The sequence below is a fragment of the Stegastes partitus genome, unplaced genomic scaffold (genome assembly GCF_000690725.1).
Source record: "Stegastes partitus isolate 25-593 unplaced genomic scaffold, Stegastes_partitus-1.0.2 Scaffold1428, whole genome shotgun sequence".
NCBI lineage: Eukaryota > Metazoa > Chordata > Actinopteri > Pomacentridae > Stegastes > Stegastes partitus.
Genome location: NW_007579159.1, coordinates 104,625 through 126,395, shown reverse-complemented (window position 1 = coordinate 126,395; position 21,771 = coordinate 104,625). Strand labels below are relative to the sequence as shown.

Here is a 21,771-nt window from a genome sequence, read left to right as displayed (position 1 = left end):
AATTATTCATATTGTATTTTAGTGGAGAACCTGATTGAGCCTTTCAGCTGCTTCCAGCTCGGGCTGTAAAGGAAAATGCCTGCTTCTCGCAGCAGACAGTCTGCAGCCGCTCTCGCTTTGTGTCCCCTACAATTAGCCGCTTTGAATGGCAGAGAGGAGGCGAGGGGGGCGGCACAGAGATCTGAGACAATCCGCATTCCAGTGGGGGTAGACCGGCTCCAGAGCTGTGCCACTCCCGGCTGCAGCCCACCTTCCGGGTAAAAAAAAAATTAAGAGAAAGAAAGAAAAGAAAAAATCCTACACATTCTCACCATGTTATTAGCAGGAAGTAATACCAGCGCAGCCTCTGCAAAACCGCTAAATAAACCGTGCCGCTGTGAGAAACATCAGAGAATTGATCTAATTGAATTTGCACGGCCATGTGCGCCAAGATGATATAAGTGAGATTTTACAATGTTGCACAGAAGCCTCCCTCCTCCTCCTCTCCATCTCTCTCTCTCTCCTTTCTCTCTCTCTCTCTCTCTCAAACACACACACACACACACACACACTAAACAACACTGCATCCGACCCACACACTGACCCATGCATGTTACCATTTCCACCTGACACAGAATCTTGATTGCAGCCTCCTGAATGCACTTTACGCGCAGGAAAAAAACACACACACTGCGACAGAAAAGGAAAGGAGAAAAAAAATGCTCTTCTTAATCTAAAGGAGCCTTTTGTAGTTTTCAGCTTAATTTCTGCTGCAGGCTAAACAATCAGGACGCGAGCAGGTCAGTGTAGAAATTTAGATTTTCATATTGCGCGTGCATGAGATCAAGAACACCATGGTGCGCGTAACAGATGCACACACTCACACACACGGGCTTCTGTTTCTGTCATGCACACACAGCTTCTGTATGTCTCCCACCATCCATCTCTCTCTCTCTCTCTCTCTCTCNCACACACACACACACACACACACACACACACACACACACACACACACACACACACACACTCGTGGTGCCATTATATCGAGAGCCCCCGTTTATTTCCAACCGAACATTTTCCACTCAGCTAGTTTCCCCCCGTTTTGCAAATCGAGTCTAAATAATGACAGTTAGCTTTACTGGACAGCTTCAACTGTAACACTCCACAATAATTATTCTCCAGGATTAGGGCCTCCATTATCATAATCTGGACATTGACAATTACCTATAATTTGCAAAGATGCGCTTGGTTCTTGATTGCAGAGGGCTTTTTTTTTTTTTTTTTTTTTCCCAAGCTCGCCATCACTAAACAGTGACAGTAATAACAGCTAATTTTGCAGGCAATATATAAGAGCTTACCGGGGTGTGCAAACACTTTCCCACCTGGATTTGCTTATTCAACCATCAGCAGTAAAACCGTGCAGCGCTTGTTGGTTAGTCTATGTTGTAGAGGAGAGGAGGAAAAGGTAAGGATGGGTCTTAATATATTTTCTGTTCCATTCTTAGAGGAGATATCTGGGATCTGGATTGATATTCACTAAAGCTGTGAGTTTTGAAATGGAGGGGGGAAAAAATGCTTTTATTTTGTTTTCTCTGAAATCTGATTTATTTTTGTATTCGTTGGAGACAGGGTTTGGATTGTGGCTTGTCTTTAGGAGGCTGTTTATATGGCGAGGTTGTGTGTCCAGTAGGAGCTGTAGGGAGCTTTGATGTGAGAAGACGTGTGGTGTATGGTGCATCAGCTCAGGGGCACATCCCTTCTTGCATCTCCACCCCCATCTGCTGCACTTTACCCCATCCATCCATCCATCCATCCATCCATCCATCGTCTCGTTTCATTTAGCTCATCATCAAAGCCTTTATCCATTTGCAGAAACATGATGAAAACGCGTCAGTTCTTGGAGCTGAATGTGCACAACTGTGTATTTGTGAGCTCTGTTGATGTTTACTCGAGTGCTGCTTCGGGCTCCCTGCAGCCCGAGCGCGGCCCAGGAGCAGATAGGCCCCAGCCTGGGGGCCCAGGTACAGGCTGAATGTGCGCCAGTGGGACATCCGCGACTTGACAGCTGCATGAAGCTTTTCAGCGTTGTAATTTCAGATAATATCCCGAGCGCTCACTCTTCTCGGCAATTTGTATATGAATAACCGAATAATTTTCCCTTTTGTTCCATCTGTGCTACCTCAAATCCAAATAAAGATGCCTTTTAGTATTAAAAGTGGTAGAAAATTACAGGTAATTATCTTTGACGGTAAAAACGCTGTAATCAGCGGGCTACATCAAAAATTACCCTAATTATGCCTGCATTTATGAGAATGGAGGAAAAAAAAAAGCCTCACTTGGATAAAAACCCACAAATTGTCCCAAATATCTCCTTCATATTGAACGCCACTGCAGCTGGCTGCTTTGTTCAACATCGATCCCGTGGAGCTTGGCATTTAACGGCCTGCATTAGGACGGAGAGAAGGGAGAAAACATTTTGTCAATACTTCTAATAATTGAGGGCGAAATGACAAGATAAGCTGGACCTGGAGCAAATGTCTTTCGAGGTGAATGTAGACAGCAGCGGTGGAGGGTAAGTTAATTTCCTCTGGTGTTGAGTGCATTTGATAAATCTATATAGTGCAGCTTTCTTCATCATTCACTGAGCGCTTGGATTTTTTTTTATATGTTTACTCGGGATGAAATGAGCTTTTCACTGAGCACTGTGTCATTAACTTATGCTCCCATTGTCTGTTAGAAGCTTGTATGCAGAAGGCTGACGGGAAATAGGCCTGTTAGAATGTGATGTTGGCCCAATATGAAGCATAAAAAGGCCTAGTTTGAAATGAATATCTTTTTTTTTTTTTTTTGGTGGAAATCATGCAACAGCAGGCGTCTGTTTTGAGTCACGGTTTACTCAATCTGACAAAACATAAAAAGTGTATGTACAACTAAAATCGCAGATTATATTTACAGACAGACAATTTGCTTGGTTTTGCATGTTGGAGAGAAACAACCCAAAAAAAAAAATTTTTAAAGGTTTAAAAAAAAAAAAAAAAAAAAGCAATCAGAAGTCCACCATGGCGAAAGTTTTCTGGGCGCCACAGCGCATTGAGAGTCAGTCAGTCTTTGCCCCAAAGTGGCTGAAATGTCACTGATAATATTTGGTATATTGACGTTCAAGATGTTGACATGAATGAAAGCAGAACAAATGCGAGCCCACTGAACAGCCATGTACGCTTTAAAAAAAAAAAAAAAAAAAAGGTTAGTTCCCTTGTTTTGTGTCATCACACCGAGGCTTGGCTGTGTGTTTTTTTTTTTGTTATCCTTCAGCAGAGGAGCAGCAGAGGGGGCTTTCAAATTTTTTTCTCCTCCTTCTCCAGCATCCAGTCTCTGCGCTGACACAAATTGTAGGCTACGTTGGAAACTGCATGGCGGAGATCCGGAGGCCTCCAAGACAGCTCACTGACCTTCTCGCCTCGTTCAGTCTATCTCTGCATTGAATCTTGATGTGGGGAGGAATACCAGTGAGAGTAGCCGGGCATGTAGCTGTTGGCCGGCATGTTTACTCCTTTGGAAGAGGCCGAGACATCCCAGATTGGAGGGATGGTCGGGGAGCGCGGGGATAGGGACATGGAGCCCGGGATAGGGTCGCTCTCGTGTGGGTTGCCGCCCTGTTTGAGCAGCTTCTTGAACTTTGACCTTTTATTCTGGAACCAAATCTTTACCTGAGGCAGAGGACGAGAGGTGTGCATGCGGTTAGTGCAGGGAATGTGGATTTAAAAAAAACAAAAAAAAAAACAGCCTGCATGGAGGGTAGTTTTATTTATGTGAGAAATCCCATAAATACAAAAAATAAGCACAAAAGAAAAAGAGGAATAGTGTATTTTTTATTGCAATAAATATAACATCTAATAGAATTTATTGGAGGAAATGCAAAAATAAAAAAAAACAATGCAAGGCAGCATATATTTCTCGTCATACCTGCGTTTGTGTCAGTCCTAGAGAGGCAGCTAGCTCGGCGCGCTCCGGTAAAGCGAGGTACTGTGTTTGCTGGAAACGGTGGTTCAGTGCTTGAAGCTGCAAACTGGAATAAATTGTCCGAGGTTTGCGGATCTTCTTGCCTTTCCCATTAAAACGAATCTCCCCGTTTTCAATGACTGTCGTTTTCTGCTGCTCTGCAACAAAAACAAAGGCAATGTTGTTATTATTATTCCAAACCACAGCCGGGGCTTGTTGTTCACTTTGTGCAAGAATAACGTGTCGAGAGGAGTGGGGGGAAAAAAGAAGAAAAAAAGGTGCGTTAAGAGTGTGGATAAATTCAGAAGCTCCACACGAATGCGTCTAAAAAAAAGGGGGAAAATTGTAGCTGATAAACGCTGACATCTCTCATCGCCTTTACGCGCCGTGGCAGCCACAATCCTCATACGCTGTCATATTTAGGATATTGCTGGTAATGACATGTCAATTAAATGCTAATTACAACATTCAAGGCGTGCGGGCTGCCTAATTTCCACGAGTAGTTGGTGAGGATTGCACGGTCGAGATGATCCCACCCCGGGCATTAAAACAGGTTTTGTGGGAACTGAGGGGAGTGCTAAACAGGACGGCAAAACAAGCAAAGGCTGCAGCTCGAATTATCCGGTGCCATTTACGCACGATTTTTCTTCGATGTAATCGCCCACCTACGCTTGAAAGATCATTCCCGAATTTGGAGTGGCACCGCACCGTGACTCGGGCATGACACCAGCGTTGGCAGGAGAGAAAGGTTTGATCCCCACTGTGGGCCACCCGTGCTAAAAGAAGGTATGCGTTAATGGTACTGTCAGGCGCCGGGGATGGACGCGACGCGGTGCATTTTTTTTTTTTTCTCGCTGGTGAAAAGGGGGTCTCTTACCTGCGCCGTCTAACCTTGTCTGTCCTCCCGTGTTGTTGTGATACGATGGCAGGTACGGGCTGTGGTGCGGATGGCTCACGTAGGGGTAGGGTAACGACCTGTTGTAGGTGTTGGTCCCGGGGTACGGGGTGTTGTCGTGCTGGTGGTGAGCGTGTGAGCCGGAGTGGAGACAGTGCAGCGGGTAGTGGCCGCTGGCCATCGATGGGGAGCTCTGCTGTGAGTGCGACTGCTGTCCAAACTCCATGAAAGCAGACTTGGACGAGTCCTGAGCCTCCAGACCGTCAGCCATCGTAGTCATGGTCATCATCGAATTTTCTGCCTTGAGAGCACTCACCCCCCTCTCTCTCAAGACCAAATCGGTTTTCTCTCTCTCGCTGTGCTGTTGTCTCTCTCCCCTCTCCACCGCGAACAGATATTGTCCTATTAACACCCGAAATTTTCCAGAAGGCGTCTTTATTTCCCCCCTTGTCCTGTGATATTCTCACTCAAAGTGGCGGAAGGTAGGCATAAGTTAAGGGAGAGATTTTAAGGTGGATTCTGTTAAAATTGAGCCCTTGCTTCCAGACTTGATGCAGACACTACAAGTAAAATGGTTTGTCTCCAAAGGGCAGCGCCTCCCGATTGGTCATCCAACCCAACGTCATCAGTGCTCTGCGCTTCACGGAGACTTGAGCTGGAGTTAACCCACCTTACCAGCTCCCACCACAACTATGGGGGAAATAATATGTGGTGGGAAAGACGCCTAATTCCTACAGACAAGCTTCACACGTAAAACCAGCTCTTTCGGAATTGCCGAGTCGATTTTGTTTTTTACCCAAACCTCCAAATTACGCACGACGCGCAACATTGTGTGCACTTTGATTTAGTCTGATGAGCTATGTGGCTCTTTTCCTTCCCAGGCGTCAAGCCTTCTTTTCCTAAGGAACTAATTACACATATAGGAAAGCATCACACAAACACACTGTTTAGCAACATATAGCTCCGAAGTGATTTTTAACCGAAAATGCACAAAATCTATTAGATCTGTTTTGCAAAAAATAAAAACATCACCTTTAATTTCATCAAATTTACCATCATTTATGTCTGATTTTGGAACAATCCCAGCTATATTAAATTATACTTTGTGGCTTTCTATATTGTGTGGCACCATACATATGAATACCGGATGAGTGATGTGTTTAATGTTTCATGAATCTCCTCAAACAGGTGGAATAGTTTGGGAAATAAGCAAAAATATTCCCACAACTTGTGCAATTTTATTGACAATTTAGAACTTTTATTTATTTATTTATTTTCCAACAAGAATAGCAGATTAAATGACACTGTTTTTTTTTTTTTTTTGGCAGTCTAGCATTAGCTTTGCTGTCGCCTAATGAGCAGTCCCCGCTTTAAACCCCCCTCTGCTCTGAAAGTAACATATATTATAACTGTTCGCTTTTCCTGGGGCTACTGACCATATGATTAAGGATCCCCAGACAATTCAAAATACAGTACATGTGACACATCAAATAACAATATGCCTGAGGTACAATAGGTTATTTTGCAGATAGAAGGGTGGATACCCAGATAAACTGACAGTGTCTTTTATCCCTGCTGTAATATGAGGCCCGATAGGGTCCTCAATATATGTAAATTATACAGTTTGTCTCTGAGGGCTGCGATGTTCGATTCGCAAATAAGAATAAAAATGCGATTTCTGCTTATACTAACGCAATAGGTATTCAAATCATGTTTTGCACCACTTTAAGAATATTTCCTCTCTCCTTTTTTTTGCCGCAATGTAGCATTTAGTGATTCCACACAAAAAAAAAGGCGACGAAAAATAATTATGGTTGCAATCAAGTTACTACGACAACCTATTTGATTAGCGGCCACACTTTACTCAAATTGCTGCTATAAAATTTAGAACAATTCGCCTGTAATGATTATGGACTGGATTTATTTTGGGAGGGTGGAATAAAAGTGGATATAGCATAAATTATCCCCTAATTATACGCCAGTGTGGCCTCAATTATCCTCTTATCAAAAATGGTTGTCTAAATGCAGCGTTTAGTTTCAATTTTCTCCTTTTCTGTAACAAGAACTTGGTACCTTGCTATTATCGTCAGCTACGGTTGTTATTTACTTTGTGGGATTTAAAAAGTGCACAACCCAGCCGGATAATCATTTTTACTGCAGCGGACCAAGAGAGGAGCCACAGAGGCAGGGATGGGAGCCGGAGGCATCCACACGGATCTGTCTTATTCTTCCGGACTCCTTTTTTTTTTTTTTTTTTAGATTAATTTAATTTCTGTAATCAGAGTGCTTCTCTGCCCGTCAGGAAGGCTGCAGGTAAGAGCTTCTTTTGAATGCTCTCTCTGACTTTCATCAACGCTTTCATTGCCTCTGATAATTCAGCATTTTAAGCGCACGGTGGCCTTGCAGATCTCGCAGGAGCCAGCACACCTTGGTCACCCCTCAGTGATCCAACATAGTGGCCAATTCCCCTGCCCGTGTTCCACTTGGACACGCAGAAGAGAAACCAGATCCTATACCTTTTCTAATCGCCTTTGAGTGCTACTACAAAGACATACATGCTTCGCAGTGATGTTAGTTGCTTCCCTGCGGGCTTAAAAAAAAAAAACCGGGCTGGATTATAGGAGACGTCTTCATGCCTGAGGTTGTGCAGCATCATGCGTGCGCCACCGCGGGATTATTAAGTCGCGGGGTAACAGCGCGCGTAATGTCCAAGTCTTGGTGTCCCGCAGGGGTGTTGGGAGGCTTTTTTTTTCCTGTGCGCACTGAGATTAAGTGGAGTGGTGAAAGGACGGATTTGTTTGAATAGACAGAACATGACATACTCGACCTTGGCGCTTTTTTGAAATGTTTAAGATGTAGCCTCTTGCATGCGTGCTGACAACCGTGTCTGATTACGGGCTACGGAAAGAAAACAGGGGCCCATGTGAGACGTTATCAGCGGAAGGAATTTATCGACTTTAATTCTACTCCATTATTGGAAAATGACAGAAGCAAAACCCAATTTTCGTTTTGAAAATTTAGAAAATGAGGCCCTTGACTCATGCTTCACCTGCTGTCTCCTGCCCTCTGTTGTACTCTTTGCCCTATTAATCTTGGATTATAGGAGTTCATAGCCTTATTCTGGAGACAAATTATTTTTGCGTTTCCACTCGTCAAAATGTCAATCACAAAATGAACAGCGTTCAGCTGCAAATCTAGAAATCACTTTGTCCCTAAGTAGATGATTGACCTTCAGCACAATCAATGGCCGTGGTGGTTTAACACAAGTGGTCTTTATTTCCAGCTGTCTTATAAACGCTGATGAATGACTCTCTAAAATCACTCCAATATCCAACCGCTGGGGTTGTATCAGGCCCTGGGATTTCCCTCGCATCCATTGTCTGGGATGGGATACATGAAAACTGAGAATATTTTACACTGCATGCACCGGTGAAACCTGACGTTGTGTTGTGGTTAACACAGGTGCTTGGAGAGGCATCTTAACCTAAATTTGTAATATCAGTACGCACACAGTGACTCGCTGGATAACGTTCATAAAATGTGGTTAAATTTACGCACGCATTCTCAACCCAAAGGAAAAAAGAAAGAGATATAAGAAGTGACTTGTTCCGTGCGTCTCCTTTCTCCTCCTCTTTCTGGATGTGTGTCACTGGCTGTTTTAACACCGCATGTCTTTTTTGTCTATCTGGCCACATGTGTTAATCATATCTGAGCGTTAACACAGAGTTCCAGCAAGACACAGGTCATAATCGTAATGAGAGGCTGGGTGTTTGCGGTCGGTCCCACTAACAGCTATTGACTGGCTCGCATGGAAAGCCACCTCCTTGGCTTCTCAGGGACCGGGCGGTTGGGGAGGGACGCGGAGGCATGTCACTGCAAAAAAAAAAAAAGAGAGACCGGGGAGGCACTTAAACAACATGTCTCCCTTCTCCACAGCGCAAAGCCACTGGCGCTTCACAGACAGCCAGGCGTCGACTGCTCTCCATCTCTGCCGTGTGAAGGGCGGGAAGTGGCGAAGGGAAGCGCAGATGCATACCACACACAGCTGTCAGTATAACGTGGTTCATTGTAACTAGATTCACTGGAGCAAACCTCACACACACACACACACACACACACACACACACACACCAACCCAAAAATGATGACCGATCAGCCTTTAATGCTCCAGTAGAATTCATCCGTGCCCAAATGGCGGCGTGGCGTTTTTACGCACATAAATTGCGCACGGCGTCCTAATGCAAACCCACTTATGCAAAGCTTTGATGTGTTTTGTAAAAGCGCGCAACTACACTAAGAGAAAAAAAAAATAGTGTGGTTTTGTCATAAAGCAAACCACGCGTCCCCAGGCAGACCACTGTTTACAATAAGTTTTGCATCATAAATTAGGATTGCATTATCTCTCGAGTAAATAGCAGAATTGGCATATGCATGGCCCCAGGTGCAGGCTAGGGCCTTCAGATGGACCCAGCGTGGCGTGCTGGTAAAGTGGAGACAAATGACCACAAATAAGCAAAAGGCCTGCACGAGTAAGTCTTTACAGCCTCTCGTGGACTAATGGATTTAATTTGGCACTGCTGAAGCCGCCACTGGTCCCTCTCAGGGCCCCGCGTCCTAATTAAGACTGCTTGTTTCTCTTGTCGCCTTCCTTCACTGCATGTTTAGGTCCACCTGAGTGATTGTTTTGCTCGGTTTCCTGCACCAGTCATACAGTGTTTATTGTTTCTGAAATGCTGAAAAGAAAGGAAGGCCAATAAAGGTGGAATTTAGTCATTTGGTGAAGTGTGGAACATGCGTAATTTGATATGGGAATGGCCATAATATCAGTATTAAGCTACTGGAGATATTTTATTTTTCACAAATTGTAGGTAAAAATAACCAAGAGGGAAGATCGATGGGGGTTAGGGCATTTGTTGTAGCCCGGTATATTTACACTAATACAGTTTTTATTAGTTTAGATTGTTGGTTACGCGCAGCACTCGGATGTAACCCAGTGTGCGCGCCTAAACTCCGTGATCTTGTGCGCCAAGTCAATAACAAAGGAGCTATATACAAAAAGTTGATCTGAATTTTATGTTGGTGACAAATAAGATAGCGAGTACCGGGGGGTGCAGCAGTCCCCCCTTTTTTTCTCCCTCTCTCGACTTAATACGCGACATTATTAGGTCTGACAGCACAGTGGTCGGTCTTGAAGGAGAGGATTTGGTCGGTAGATGACAGACAGGAAGGCCAGCAATCATGTGCTCTTTTTTTTTTTTTTTTTTTTTTTTTATCAGAATGTACTGTTCGATGCCGTTTATCCCTGATGATAGAAAATTGCTCTGTTGCCAGGACGCTGCCGCCGAAATAGAGGGCAGGAGCAACATTTCCATTTTCCAGTTTGAAAGCCATTGAAATGAATTAGTAAAAAATGAAAAAAAAGGGGGGGAAATGAGAAAGAATCCCCTGGTAAACAAAGGGGAGCAAACAAAGATACCATTTTCTTTTTGCCGAGAATCCACCCTCCTCATTTTTCCGTTTTTTTTTTCTTCTTCTCTCCTGCAGCAGAGTGAAGGTTTTACTTCAACAGTTGCAAATCACATGCTTGGCTTCTAATGTAGTCCAAGGCCCGGGCCTACTTCAAAGACAATCATTTATTTCCCAACCTCCTGGAATAATTAGAGCGCCTTTTCATCTGTCGTGACAGAAAACGAGAGAGAGAGAGAGAGAGAAAAAAAGAAAGACAGAAATTAGGAAAAAATACTTGACAACGAGGAGCATTAAGCAAACTCCTGAAATGTTTAACCGTTATGCACAAATGAACAGCAACCTGTCACAGTGGGGAGAACAGCTGAATATTAAAGGTCTGAGGTCTTAAAATGGGTTTAATCAGAATTTAGGCGGCTTTAATTTGTGACTTTGTATTGTTTAAGGTTCAGCGTTTGAATGTGAGGACACAAGGGTTGCCATATAATTGGTCAAATATACGTAAAATATATGAAATTCAATTATTGCGCCGTTTTTACGCGTAATATTTGTTATTCGTAGGCATTTTGCGCAATTTACTACATGTGTTATTATTATTATTATTAATATTGTTATTATTATTATTGTCATTAGAGGGCTATTATTCTTTATTTTTTTGTTGCTGCTGCTGTTGTTGCTGCTGCCATTATCGCCACAATCATCATCATCATCATCATAATTATCACATTAATCACATCTCCAGTTTGTAGAAAGTGTAACTCTTCAATTTGGCGTTATACTGCGCACAATCTTGAAATAGAGCAATATCTGAAGAATACAAATATTATAGAAAACTACGCGTTAAATTAATCAAATTGTGGATTTATTTTTTAATTTTTTTTATTTTTTCTGGCCTCCTGCTAATTTTACGTTCTGATTAACCGCTTTGAGGATTATTTATCAGTGACTCAGACGAATCCTGTGGCGAGGCCAGCGGTACAGGAGGAGGGGAGGTTGTTTCTGTCTGTCTGTCTGTCTGTGTCCGAGCAGGCAGGTGGCTTTAAAACCTCCACAGACTCTGAGCGCGCCACCAGTGCGCGCCACATGTGGCGTGGAGGCTGATAGATGGAGAGGGGTGGGGGGGAATGCCACCCGAAACCTGGACTGTGGTGAACCCTTAAGGGATATCACAAAATTGTGTGAGGACACTAAATGTCCCACCACAACTGTGTCAGTCCTTATAGGAGCAATATAATCTAATAAGAGGCAGTGGCACCATTATTACAGGATTGTTTGGGAATTTCTTAATGAAGCTTCTTTTTTTTTTCAGATGAGGGTTAAAAATGGCTGTTTTAGCTAAAGAGCTGTGAAAGAAATTAAACTCAGCAGGTCTACAGTTTTCTCTGTATCACAACAAACATGTTTCCTATAATGTTAAAGACAAATATGCCAACCTTGTATTATAATAAGAGCCAGATGTCCAAAAGAGAGGCCTACACAATATAAATGTGTACAAAGCCATACAAGGTAGGCCTGAATAAACATAAGAGGTATAATCTCTAAAGAACAACAATGACTTAGAGGCCTAAAATGTAAAGCATATGCATGAAAAATAAACTATGCATCATTTAAAATCTTTTTTAGATATGAGGCTGAGATTCATCTGCAAATATGATGCTTATAAAAGAGCAAAAACACGTTGAAGGAGATGCTTTAAAAACTACCGTTAACATAAAGCTTTTATCTTTATTTGAAGTAAATCTGAACATTACAGAAAAGTCCTGTTGATGGGAACACACGCACACCTTTGCATGCACACTAATAATAAAATAGTACGCTCAAACAGGAAAGTCCTGGCTCCTGTATAGAAGTGAATGGGGGGGACGAAGTGCCGCACACAATAGCTAACACTGACTGCCAAATAAAAGAGGCTGAAATTTAAGAACGCGGTGTGAACTGAAGTGGAAGGAAAGTGAAGAGAAAAGAAGTCACACCTGGTGAAATACAGTGAGCTGGAGGAGCCCTGTCTCATTCTCAGATGCTGCTTCTGGTTCTCATGAGCTGTGGGCTGCAGGAGTTTGTCAGGTGATAGCTGTGCACCTTTGTCTGCTGCACCTTAAGACACTCCTACCTGAAACTGTGGGTCAGATCAGGCTTGGTTTTGGTTTGGTCTTGTGAGTGTTGTCAGTAACCGAGTGAATTAAGTGAAGTTTTTACCCCCCAAAAATGACTTCTTTTTTTTCTTTTTTTTTTTGGAAAGTTCAGACTCCCAAATCTTGAAATGTGTTCCTACAAGAAAGAGGCAGCCCTCTGCACAGATGACGGACGTCTGATAAAGACTTAAATTATCTGTTTCAAAGAAATGTCACTATTAGGACGACATCGGAGTAAACAGGTTTTCTCTGTTGCACAATTTAATTCTATCCCGTAAGCTAATATTAAAGCTGAAAGATCTACACAAATGTAGCCTTTGTATTTCTGCATACACTCATTTTTTATTTTTGTGCATATATTTACATTTAAAGTGTTTTTTTTTAACACTTAATATATGTACTCAAAACAATGAAATAACATTATTATTATTATGATGATGATTATTATTGTTATCGGGATCTTAGCATATATTTCTGTATAGCTACAGTTGCTATTATTGCCATAATCATCATCATGATAATCTTCACATTCGACTCATTTCTAGCTTGTTTAAAGTGTATTTGATGTTACAGCACAGGTAATCTTTATAGACACAATACAGAAAATAGTAATGATTTAAAAAATAAAAATTAAAACTACACCAAATTACAGAAAAATTTTTATTTTTTTTTGCAAGTGTGCATAATGTCAGAATACTTTTATCACCGAGCATCACAGAAACATGTTTAAATTCCCTGAGATGATTTAGAGTAATAAGACAATTTATTGGTCATCCTTGTTTTAATCCACACAACCTTCCGCTTTCATGACTTGCAACTCAAAGACAAACTAGTGAAAATAAAAAGGCGTCTTAATGAATCTACAGTGACCGTATAAACTCCACTCCTCAGGCCTTAACAATCAGCTGATCAGCTTTCTATCAGAGTCCCATAAACTGCTGCGAAGCACTTGGAAACAAGACAGTCCCGGGTCCTCTGAGTTAACGAACCACAGATCACAGATCAACTTAATGATTTGGCCAGGAGATCATGTCTACAGCCAGCCTCATAATATCACAGTTATTAATTCGTTGCCTGCGAAACCTTCCGAGCTTTTATTTTCATTTGCTCTGAACTGTCAGTTTTGAGTGGAGACATTTTTAGGACTTTGTCCATTTTGGTGAAGTGAAGGTAGCCAATTATTGTCATCATTGCCCTTGAAAATGCATTACGCCTCACCTGAGGGCTCACTCAATCAAAGAGACTGAAGGGGCGATTAACAGATGACTTCTGACCTTAATCCATCGCAAAAAATCACCCAAAAGGGCCAGACAGCAATCAACATTTCTCATTCAGACCTCAAGCTGCAAACTTTCTTATTGTTGACATCTAACCTTGGGCATCATAATGGCAGTTCAGGCTTTGGGACCTTGAATGCAGACTTTAATCATTAGTGTTTGAAAATAGATTTTTTATTTTTTTTTTGGCCACATTTTTTCTAAATTTGTTCAACCTTGAATATTTCTGAGTGAACCCAACAGGGCAGTTTTAGGTTGTGAATCTTCTGGCATCATTTGTTGTAAATATAAAATGTGTCCTTTTTATGATTTAATTGAAATCACTTTACCTTAGAGCCCCCACATCCTGCATTTATTAGCTGTATAAACATTTACCAGACGCTTATTACAACCTATAATATAGCTGTAAGCAGATATAAGAATATTTTTAGGTGTTATTAATGCACAGTCAACAATTATAGCTTTTCTTTATTATGATGTCAGTCACTTATGGATGTTCACCGGAGAAATTTTAGGAAAATATACGCAAAAGCAAATCTATTTATAATCCCTTAAATCTGCTCACATTATAGCGTGTCATAGATTTTAATTAATTGGGTGCTTATAGGGCTTCTAAATGCTAAATAAGGGCACCTAAATATAAATAGTAACACGTGCATGGTTATTAAAAATGATTTAAAACGAGTTTGATTAATAAAAATTATCAGGAACTAGAGGGGAAACATCACAATATCAAATCACTAAAATGTTTCAAGTAAAAGAAATAAAGAAATGACCACATTTGCAGCAACGTGAGCTTTAATTCAATTTAATATAGATAATTGTGCATGAGGGGTTTTGTCATGTGTGCAGCTTCTACAGCTCAGGAACGATGGGTCAGGCAACACTTACTTCTTCACTTGACTAATTAAAATGGCCATTAAGCTTGTAAATACACCGCACCAAGTTTTCTATTCCAACAATCAGCAAATTGATTTTTTTTTTTTTTCTCAGAAGACGAATGCTTGTGAATAACTTTTTCTCTCTTTGTTTCCCTGTTTCCTCCTCTCCCTGGCTTTTCCATCACGCCCACCTTCCTCTTATGTCCCCCTCCTCCCTCCCAAGTCCATGTCCAGCCACTGGTCTGTCTCCCATCTCGTCCCCTTCTCTCCTCTCCATCTCCCTCTTCATACCCACTCTACCCCTCTCTCCCTCTCCCTAACCCCCCCACCTTTCTTTTTCTCCCCCCCCAATAGGTACGCCTCCATCCCCTCTTGGCAGCTACATCTCCTCCTCGCCTCCCCCTGTCTCTCCACCCTCTCCCTGGTTGGTTTCCACAGCTGTGGTGAGTGAGGGGCAGATGACCGGAGAATTGGCCCCTGGGAGAGCGCTGAGCCATCCTGGTGCTATTAGGCTCGTGGCTAATAATAGGTGTTTCAGACCGGGGGAAGATCAATCAGGGGGAATCATGGGGAATGTTCAGAGCAGCGCTTTTTACACATCGGCCCAGATGGATGAAATTACACTTGTCAGTTTTTAGTTGCATTACTCCCAAATTGGTTGTCTACTCTTTTTTTTTCCCTCTCTCTCTCTCTCTCTCTCTCTCTCTCTCTCTCTCTCTCTCTCTCTTCTCTCCTTTCTCTCTCTTTGCCCCCATTCATGTGTCAGTGGCCTGCTAAAAGGATTCGGTGGTGAAATCCGTGTCATTTTTGTCTTTTCCCTGTTATCCCCCCAGCCTGCAACTCTTTTGCCTGCATATATGCACTTAGAAGAAATCAGTTGAAGATGTTGTCTTATGGCTCGACCAATTTCCATGTTAAAGGCAAGCATGCAGCTGACATTCTGCGTGTGCTCTGCATGTGTAATAAAACAACATGAGACGACAATCAAAGAAACTGACCAATTAGCAGGATATTAATGTGCAATACTGATAATCAAGTAATTATTTTAAAGATTCTTCGAGCTAAAATGCCAAACACTCACTGTTTTCTGCCTTTCCAAGGTCAGGATTGTCTGTTTTTTCTGCTTTATATCATCGTATATTTCATATATTAGGACTATTTTTTTTTAAAGGTGTCACTTCTAGCTCAGGAAAACGCTGATGGTCATTTATTTTCTCTGACTTTTGTCACATCATAGATTAAAGGATCGATCCAGAAAACATTCCACTCTATAGCTCTAATTAGTCTGAAATAATGGTTTGAAATCATAACGCATTTCCCATATTAAGATCTACAGAGTTTGCACTTAAAGCCAATGTGTAAAATGCAATAATTATATTGTAACTGCAGAAAAATCCTGTGTAATTAAATGTAATTAAATCTGCCAAGTGCAAAGGAAACATTCAGCCTGTATCTCACTGTTTGAAACTGAATAAAATCCACCACACAATACTCATCCTGGTCTGTGTTTATCTTAAACATGTATCGATTTTTTCAGCCTATACGCTGAAGCTGTTGCAGAAATTTTTTAAAAGGAAGAACACGAACAAAGCTTTTCAGCGGACACTGAAATAAAAGACACGAGAGGTTTACAACAATGTGAACACTCCCACCCCAATACTATACTTCTTTGGTGATTGATTGATTTCGTTTTACCAACAAAGCAGCTGAGAATATGATGGCGGAGGCACACATGTGGTAATTGAATGACCTGAGCGTTTCTGTGCAATTGCAGGGAGAGAGAGGAAAAAGATCAGTGAGGTGAAAGGAGGTTTATGCCTGGCAGTGCATGCACGCCATACAGCGTATCATCTAAGCCTAAGCTCCTGATGTGTTACATGATAACTAGCACAGCACGCCAGTCAGAAAGGTGACTACGGAGGCTGAGAGGGACGGTTTGGAAGCAGCCACACAACAGCTATTTGTGTCAGTGATTTCCACTTCTGACTGGGCGTTGACAGACTAAAATGTTTACAATGCTTTCCTTGCAGCTTGTCCTCACATTAGCTGTTTCCTCTTGATGTGGCTACCAGCTAAGTCTCCGTCTCGAAGGGGGGTATGGCATTGATACACTAAAGTGCTCGCTTGTGTTACTCCTTGTATAAAACAACAAGCAGCTCCAACACCCTGCCATCAAAACACTAGCTTTGACAATTACCGCAGGAGATGCTAAAGTAGCTGCTCTGAATAGCTCAATAGGGAGACGTCCTCCCCTCCTTCCCACCTCCCTCCCTTGACTGGAAATCAATACAGCCCCCCCAGATGTTGGTGGTGTCCCCCCCGGTCCACGGTGCAGCCCCGACGCAGAGATGTTCCTCAATGTCTGATTGCACAACGGAGAAGACTGGAAATAGAAAGGCTTCTTTGACTGAAAGCACGGTGACCATGGGGGAGGGAACCAGGGCCTCAGCGAGAGAGAGTCTCCTTAGCAACAGGAAGAAAATTAACATTGACATCCTGACTTCCCAGCAAAAACTCGTCTCAGGGCTTCTGCTGGATATTTCCATGGGGCGAGCATTAAAAAAAAAAAAAAAAGATGTTCAAAAGCTGATATAAAGACACACACTCCCTGCTTGTCTTCCATTTATATTGAAATGAGTTTTTCCCCCTCTGCTCGGCTTGTGTGTGGTGAATACAGAGAGTCCTAATGTATGTATTTTGCTCATTTTACTGTGTCTGGCGTTTCCGCGCCTCTCCTCTGTGACTCTGTGTTTGCCTCCCGCTGTGGTAAACACAACATTGCTATGATAGCACATGCATTTCAGAAAGCTCAAAACACTGCCGAAGAGCCGAAACATTCTCTCTCTCTCTCCCCCCCCCCCTCTCTCTCTCTCAATTTCTTCCCCCTCTCCCTCTCAGTCCTCTCCCTCACTTCCAGCCAAGGTATTCAGCTCCCATGATTGCAAACACGCATAATGACAGCATCTCCCGGGGGCCAGCGGAGGTACCCCACTGATGCTGAGAGACTCTATCCTGTCGTCACATTGCAGGAAATTTGTCGGCAGTGCGCGCTGGAGCCTGGTGAGCTTTGGCAAGGCACCACCAGAAGCTGGGCTGGCTGTTTTTTTGTTAATAAAATGAAGTGCAAATTGTGCCGGGCTCGTATGCATTGGAACAGCTCACTGCTTCCTCCCATTACGGGGCCAGGGCGAGCGCCATGGAAGCATAAGCGTGAATACATTATGAAGTAATGAGGAAACATCCAGGAGAGGGTCACGGGGGGCGTCAAGCGGCTCCAGGGGCCTTACGAAGAGCTTTCAGTGTGCTCCGTGATGGATTAGTCATTCGCGTTTGAAGAGCGAGCGAGAGGTGGAGTTCAACAATGTTACACATAGCAACAGTTGCTAAGAGTTGCAGCGAGCGAGGCCTATTCAGTTTGTGAATATGTACAGTCGCCGCTCGACGGGAATATAGGTGAATAGAGATAGAGCTGTTTTGTGTATCAATGATGATGATGGTGACATTTCTAACAATGCCGCATAATATTCATGAACACGGAAACACTGCGAGGAATCATGGGTAGTGGAGAGGGTAATAATGTAAACCATTCATACCATGGCGGCATGAGAGCAGCTAAGACAAAATGTCACTGATATTTGGAATTTTGAGGCAAATCTTTGTGGATGTGAAAGCTGATATCCTAATCCCTGCAGCTGGAAGCACAGCGTTGTGGAGGATCAACTGGGAAAAGTGAAGCCAGTAGGCTACTGAGGGGGGGGGGGGTAAAAGATAAATAAATCGTGCACATCAGTCTGCTCACCAGCCAATTGTTGGAATTATCAAGTTCTATTTTAGACTCAGCTCACACCGACAGAAAAACCTTAAATTCACATACTCGACTGAGAAATCCAGCAATGAGTGCCTCGCTCTGTATAGACTCTCTCTGCCAATCACGCATCACACAAACAGGTCACATTCTATACATTCCCCGTAGGGTGGGATGGGTGGGTGGGAACTGGTTTGAGCCCAGTGCTTTAGAGCCACTTTCGGTTCCTCCACAGCACAAACGCCCTCCCATTGGCATTCACTCACTGATGAGCCCGCCGAGCCGCAATGGAGTCGCCTGATGGAACGCCATGGCAACGGCCGACACCTGGCAAGAGTTCATCCCACCTCCTCTCTCTCTCTCTCTCTCTCTCTCTCGCTCTCTCTCTCTCTCCCCTCCATCATCCCCCTTTCCCTCCTACTCCTCCCCCTAGATGCTGGAACATATTTCCCTCAGACTGACTGAAAGCCCCTGTGAACAAATAATGGGTGCACGCCAGTCTAAATAAAGTGCGGTTTATGAGTTGTGGTCAGAAATGTCTCCCTGCGCCCCCCTCCTCCCCCCCTCCTCTTTCTCTCTTGCTCTCTTTTTAATGTTCTGCACAAAAAAACTGTTGCCAACATTTTTTTTTCAGTCCATATGGCTGCTTGGTGATTATACAAAGCCATTTTTTCCTTTCTCGCAGTGAGGCACACAGTCAAATAAAAGAGAGCGGCTCCACACCAGTAGTCTGCAAACCCATTTTGTAGAATGGAACAAGACTCCCAAGCCAAAACAAACCGACGCGCTCCTTTGCCATTTTTTCAGCTCCAACTTTTCAATAATATGTTAGACTTTGGCGTTGAATAAATCTTCTGTCGTGAGCCTCGACTCGGCTGCGTTATCAATTAATCAAATTAATCAAGACTGGAGGCGGTTTTTTGCGAGATCCTTGCAGCTGACTGAGAGGCTGCATAAATGCTCAAGTAAACCACTGTTTGCTAGAAACCACAGAGGTATTAATCACATGAGCCAAAGTTAGTGATGATGGAGGATCCTGCAGTGTTGTTACAGAGTTCTTTGCGCTGAAATCAGGTTCAAGTGTTTGGTATATTAAATAAGTCATTTAACATTCGGAGGAGAATGACTTGAGAAGAAAATGATACATTTCACGTCTTTTACAGACCTGAGCTCAAAACATACTTTATGGTCCATTGCAAATGCACACAGACAGCAATGGACACCAGGAGCACACTTCTTCTTTTATGCTGCGCTCTAGTCCACTTGGAGGATTTGTTCTGTTCAGCTACAGCAGATCGCCGTCTTAAGTATTCTGCACATGCGCACAACGAATCAAAGCAAAATGGTTTTGGCTTTCCAGTGCATGCACAGTTGGTGCCCTTGTAGTGTAGTGGCCACGCGGCCACAACAAATTGGAGGGTACAGCCTGATTTATGCGTCTGCTTTAAATCTCCACTGTAGAGTCGCTGTAGACTAATGTGCACCTCGCGGTGACGCAGACCACAACAACTGTGATTGGTTTGTTTGATAGTGATATACCATGTAAACACAGCATATTGATTTGTGCAAAGATAATACTTCTGTGAAACAAAATGTAATATGGAATAACCCATAATTGTATCTGGCTCGCTCACAATGCAAACACAATAGCAAGTATGCTGCCAATGTAGCCATAGGCTGATTTCTTGTTTTCATAGCTCTACCGCAAAGTGTATAAAAAGACGGATGAACCCTCTGTGACGTCACTTTTAGGTTTCCCGAGGAGCAGTTTTGAAACTTTGAACCCCACATACTTAATCTTTTTACTTGCCGCGGCCTTTGCACTGTTTCCTGCAGCATGCATACAGTTGCTACATACTACTTCATCATAATGTTGGGCCTTTGATGCGAATTGATCTTCCATCTGTCTGTGCGCTCTTAGCGGATCAGGCTAGTTTGTAATCGTGCGAGACACCGGGACAACTGCACAGAGGATTGTGGGTCAGAATGGTCAGACAAGCAGACTGGCTTACAGACTGCAAAATCCAACTCAATGTAGCGAGACAACTGAGTATTTTCAGCATACTGCATTTTATGTACTGTGCACTGGGATATACTTTATCTTTTCTTCTGGCATACTATATGGTATGTTAGCATAGATAATGAAATGCAGCCTCAGTGTGGGGAGTCTGGCCATTGTCATCTTGACAGTACCTGATTCCCATCTGAGTGGGAACTGAGCAAAAAGATTGAAGATGTGTGAAACTCAATAATCTCTTTGCTCTGTGATGGCGCCCACCCATCGTTCAAACATCCTAATTATGCGTCATTTTAAGACTTAATAGAATTTAAACAAGTGAGTTATATGAAAATTCAACCTCCTACAGTTGTCATGCACAGGGATATGAGCTGTAGAGACCAAACAGTTTCTTGCATCAGGTTGTAAAAATGCTTACTTCTGCTGTAAAGTTGAAGAGTTTAACATGAGGATCAACAGGGATTGACTCGCTTTTAGAGCCAGCCTCAAGTGGGCAATTGAGGAACTGCAGCTTTTAGTATTTCTACACCAATCCATGCAAAGGCTCCATCTGTTTTGACGTCTTTTCCATTTCGTTTGAAACTTTTCGAAGTACCTGAAGAAACTCTACACAGTGATACAGAAACCTCTTCCATGCGGTGACATATAAACACTTCATCACTGCACTTTTGACCTGTTAACAAATTTACACAATAGTACGGCCAACTGCTGTGTTTGTAAAGCAGCAGAAAAACTACCAATGGACTGAACTTCATGAGCATTGGTCAGCACAAGTTTAGGTTTCTCAGAAAGAAAGGAAGTGAGACTATTCCTTTACTCTTAAATAGTGCTGCATAACAAATTAATTGGTAATACTTTTACCTCTTTACAATAACACAAGTGATGCATCATAACCTGATGCACCATCATATATAACACATATGACAAGTTAAATCCATGTGTCTGGTAATCAAATGAGAATCAATGGAAATAGAAGGTAACTGACTGTTTTCACTGAGTCCCACGGTGATTTTGCACATTCATAAATATGCACTGGTTTCTCAAGCAGTGCTATGGTTTGGTAAAGCTCTTAGTCTCATTTCTTTGGGTCTGGCAGCGTTTATATGCCTCATTTTGTCCCCCTAAAACCAGTATGAGGAGGCCAAGTTATGCCAGTAGAAAAATCAAGATGGCTGTTGCTGTAAAAATCAAGGAAAAAGCTTTGAGGTTTTTCAGCAAAGAGTATGGCACAATGGATTATATTTTTAAACGTAACATGTCTACCAGAAATTATGCCTTCCATTTCAACAACTCCCTATTAAATTTAGTGTCCGGCACACA

General features: G+C 42.7%; 1 protein-coding gene across 1 annotated transcript; it reads right to left on the bottom strand.

The window, feature by feature from the left end:
* Nucleotides 1-2,871: 2,871 nt before the first annotated feature.
* Nucleotides 2,872-5,417, bottom strand: dlx6a (distal-less homeobox 6a). Its single transcript, XM_008299517.1, has 3 exons — nt 4,856-5,417; nt 3,943-4,136; nt 2,872-3,686 (listed from the first exon to the last, which is right to left on the bottom strand). Exons 1-3 carry the CDS (start codon nt 5,160-5,162, stop codon nt 3,447-3,449), a joined length of 741 nt encoding a protein of 246 aa, XP_008297739.1. The 5' UTR covers nt 5,163-5,417; the 3' UTR covers nt 2,872-3,446.
* Nucleotides 5,418-21,771: the final 16,354 nt, after the last annotated feature.

Bases quoted from the DNA above. Each gene is read 5' to 3' on its own strand.
- dlx6a (XM_008299517.1), bottom strand. From the start codon at position 5,162: ATGATGACCATGACTACGATGGCTGACGGTCTGGAGGCTCAGGACTCG. The intron at 4,137-4,855 runs GTAAGAGACCCC...TTTTTGTTGCAG, and splicing joins GACAAGGTTAGACGGCGCAG to AGCAGCAGAAAACGACAGTC. The intron at 3,687-3,942 runs GTATGACGAGAA...CCTCTGCCTCAG, and splicing joins TAGGACTGACACAAACGCAG to GTAAAGATTTGGTTCCAGAA.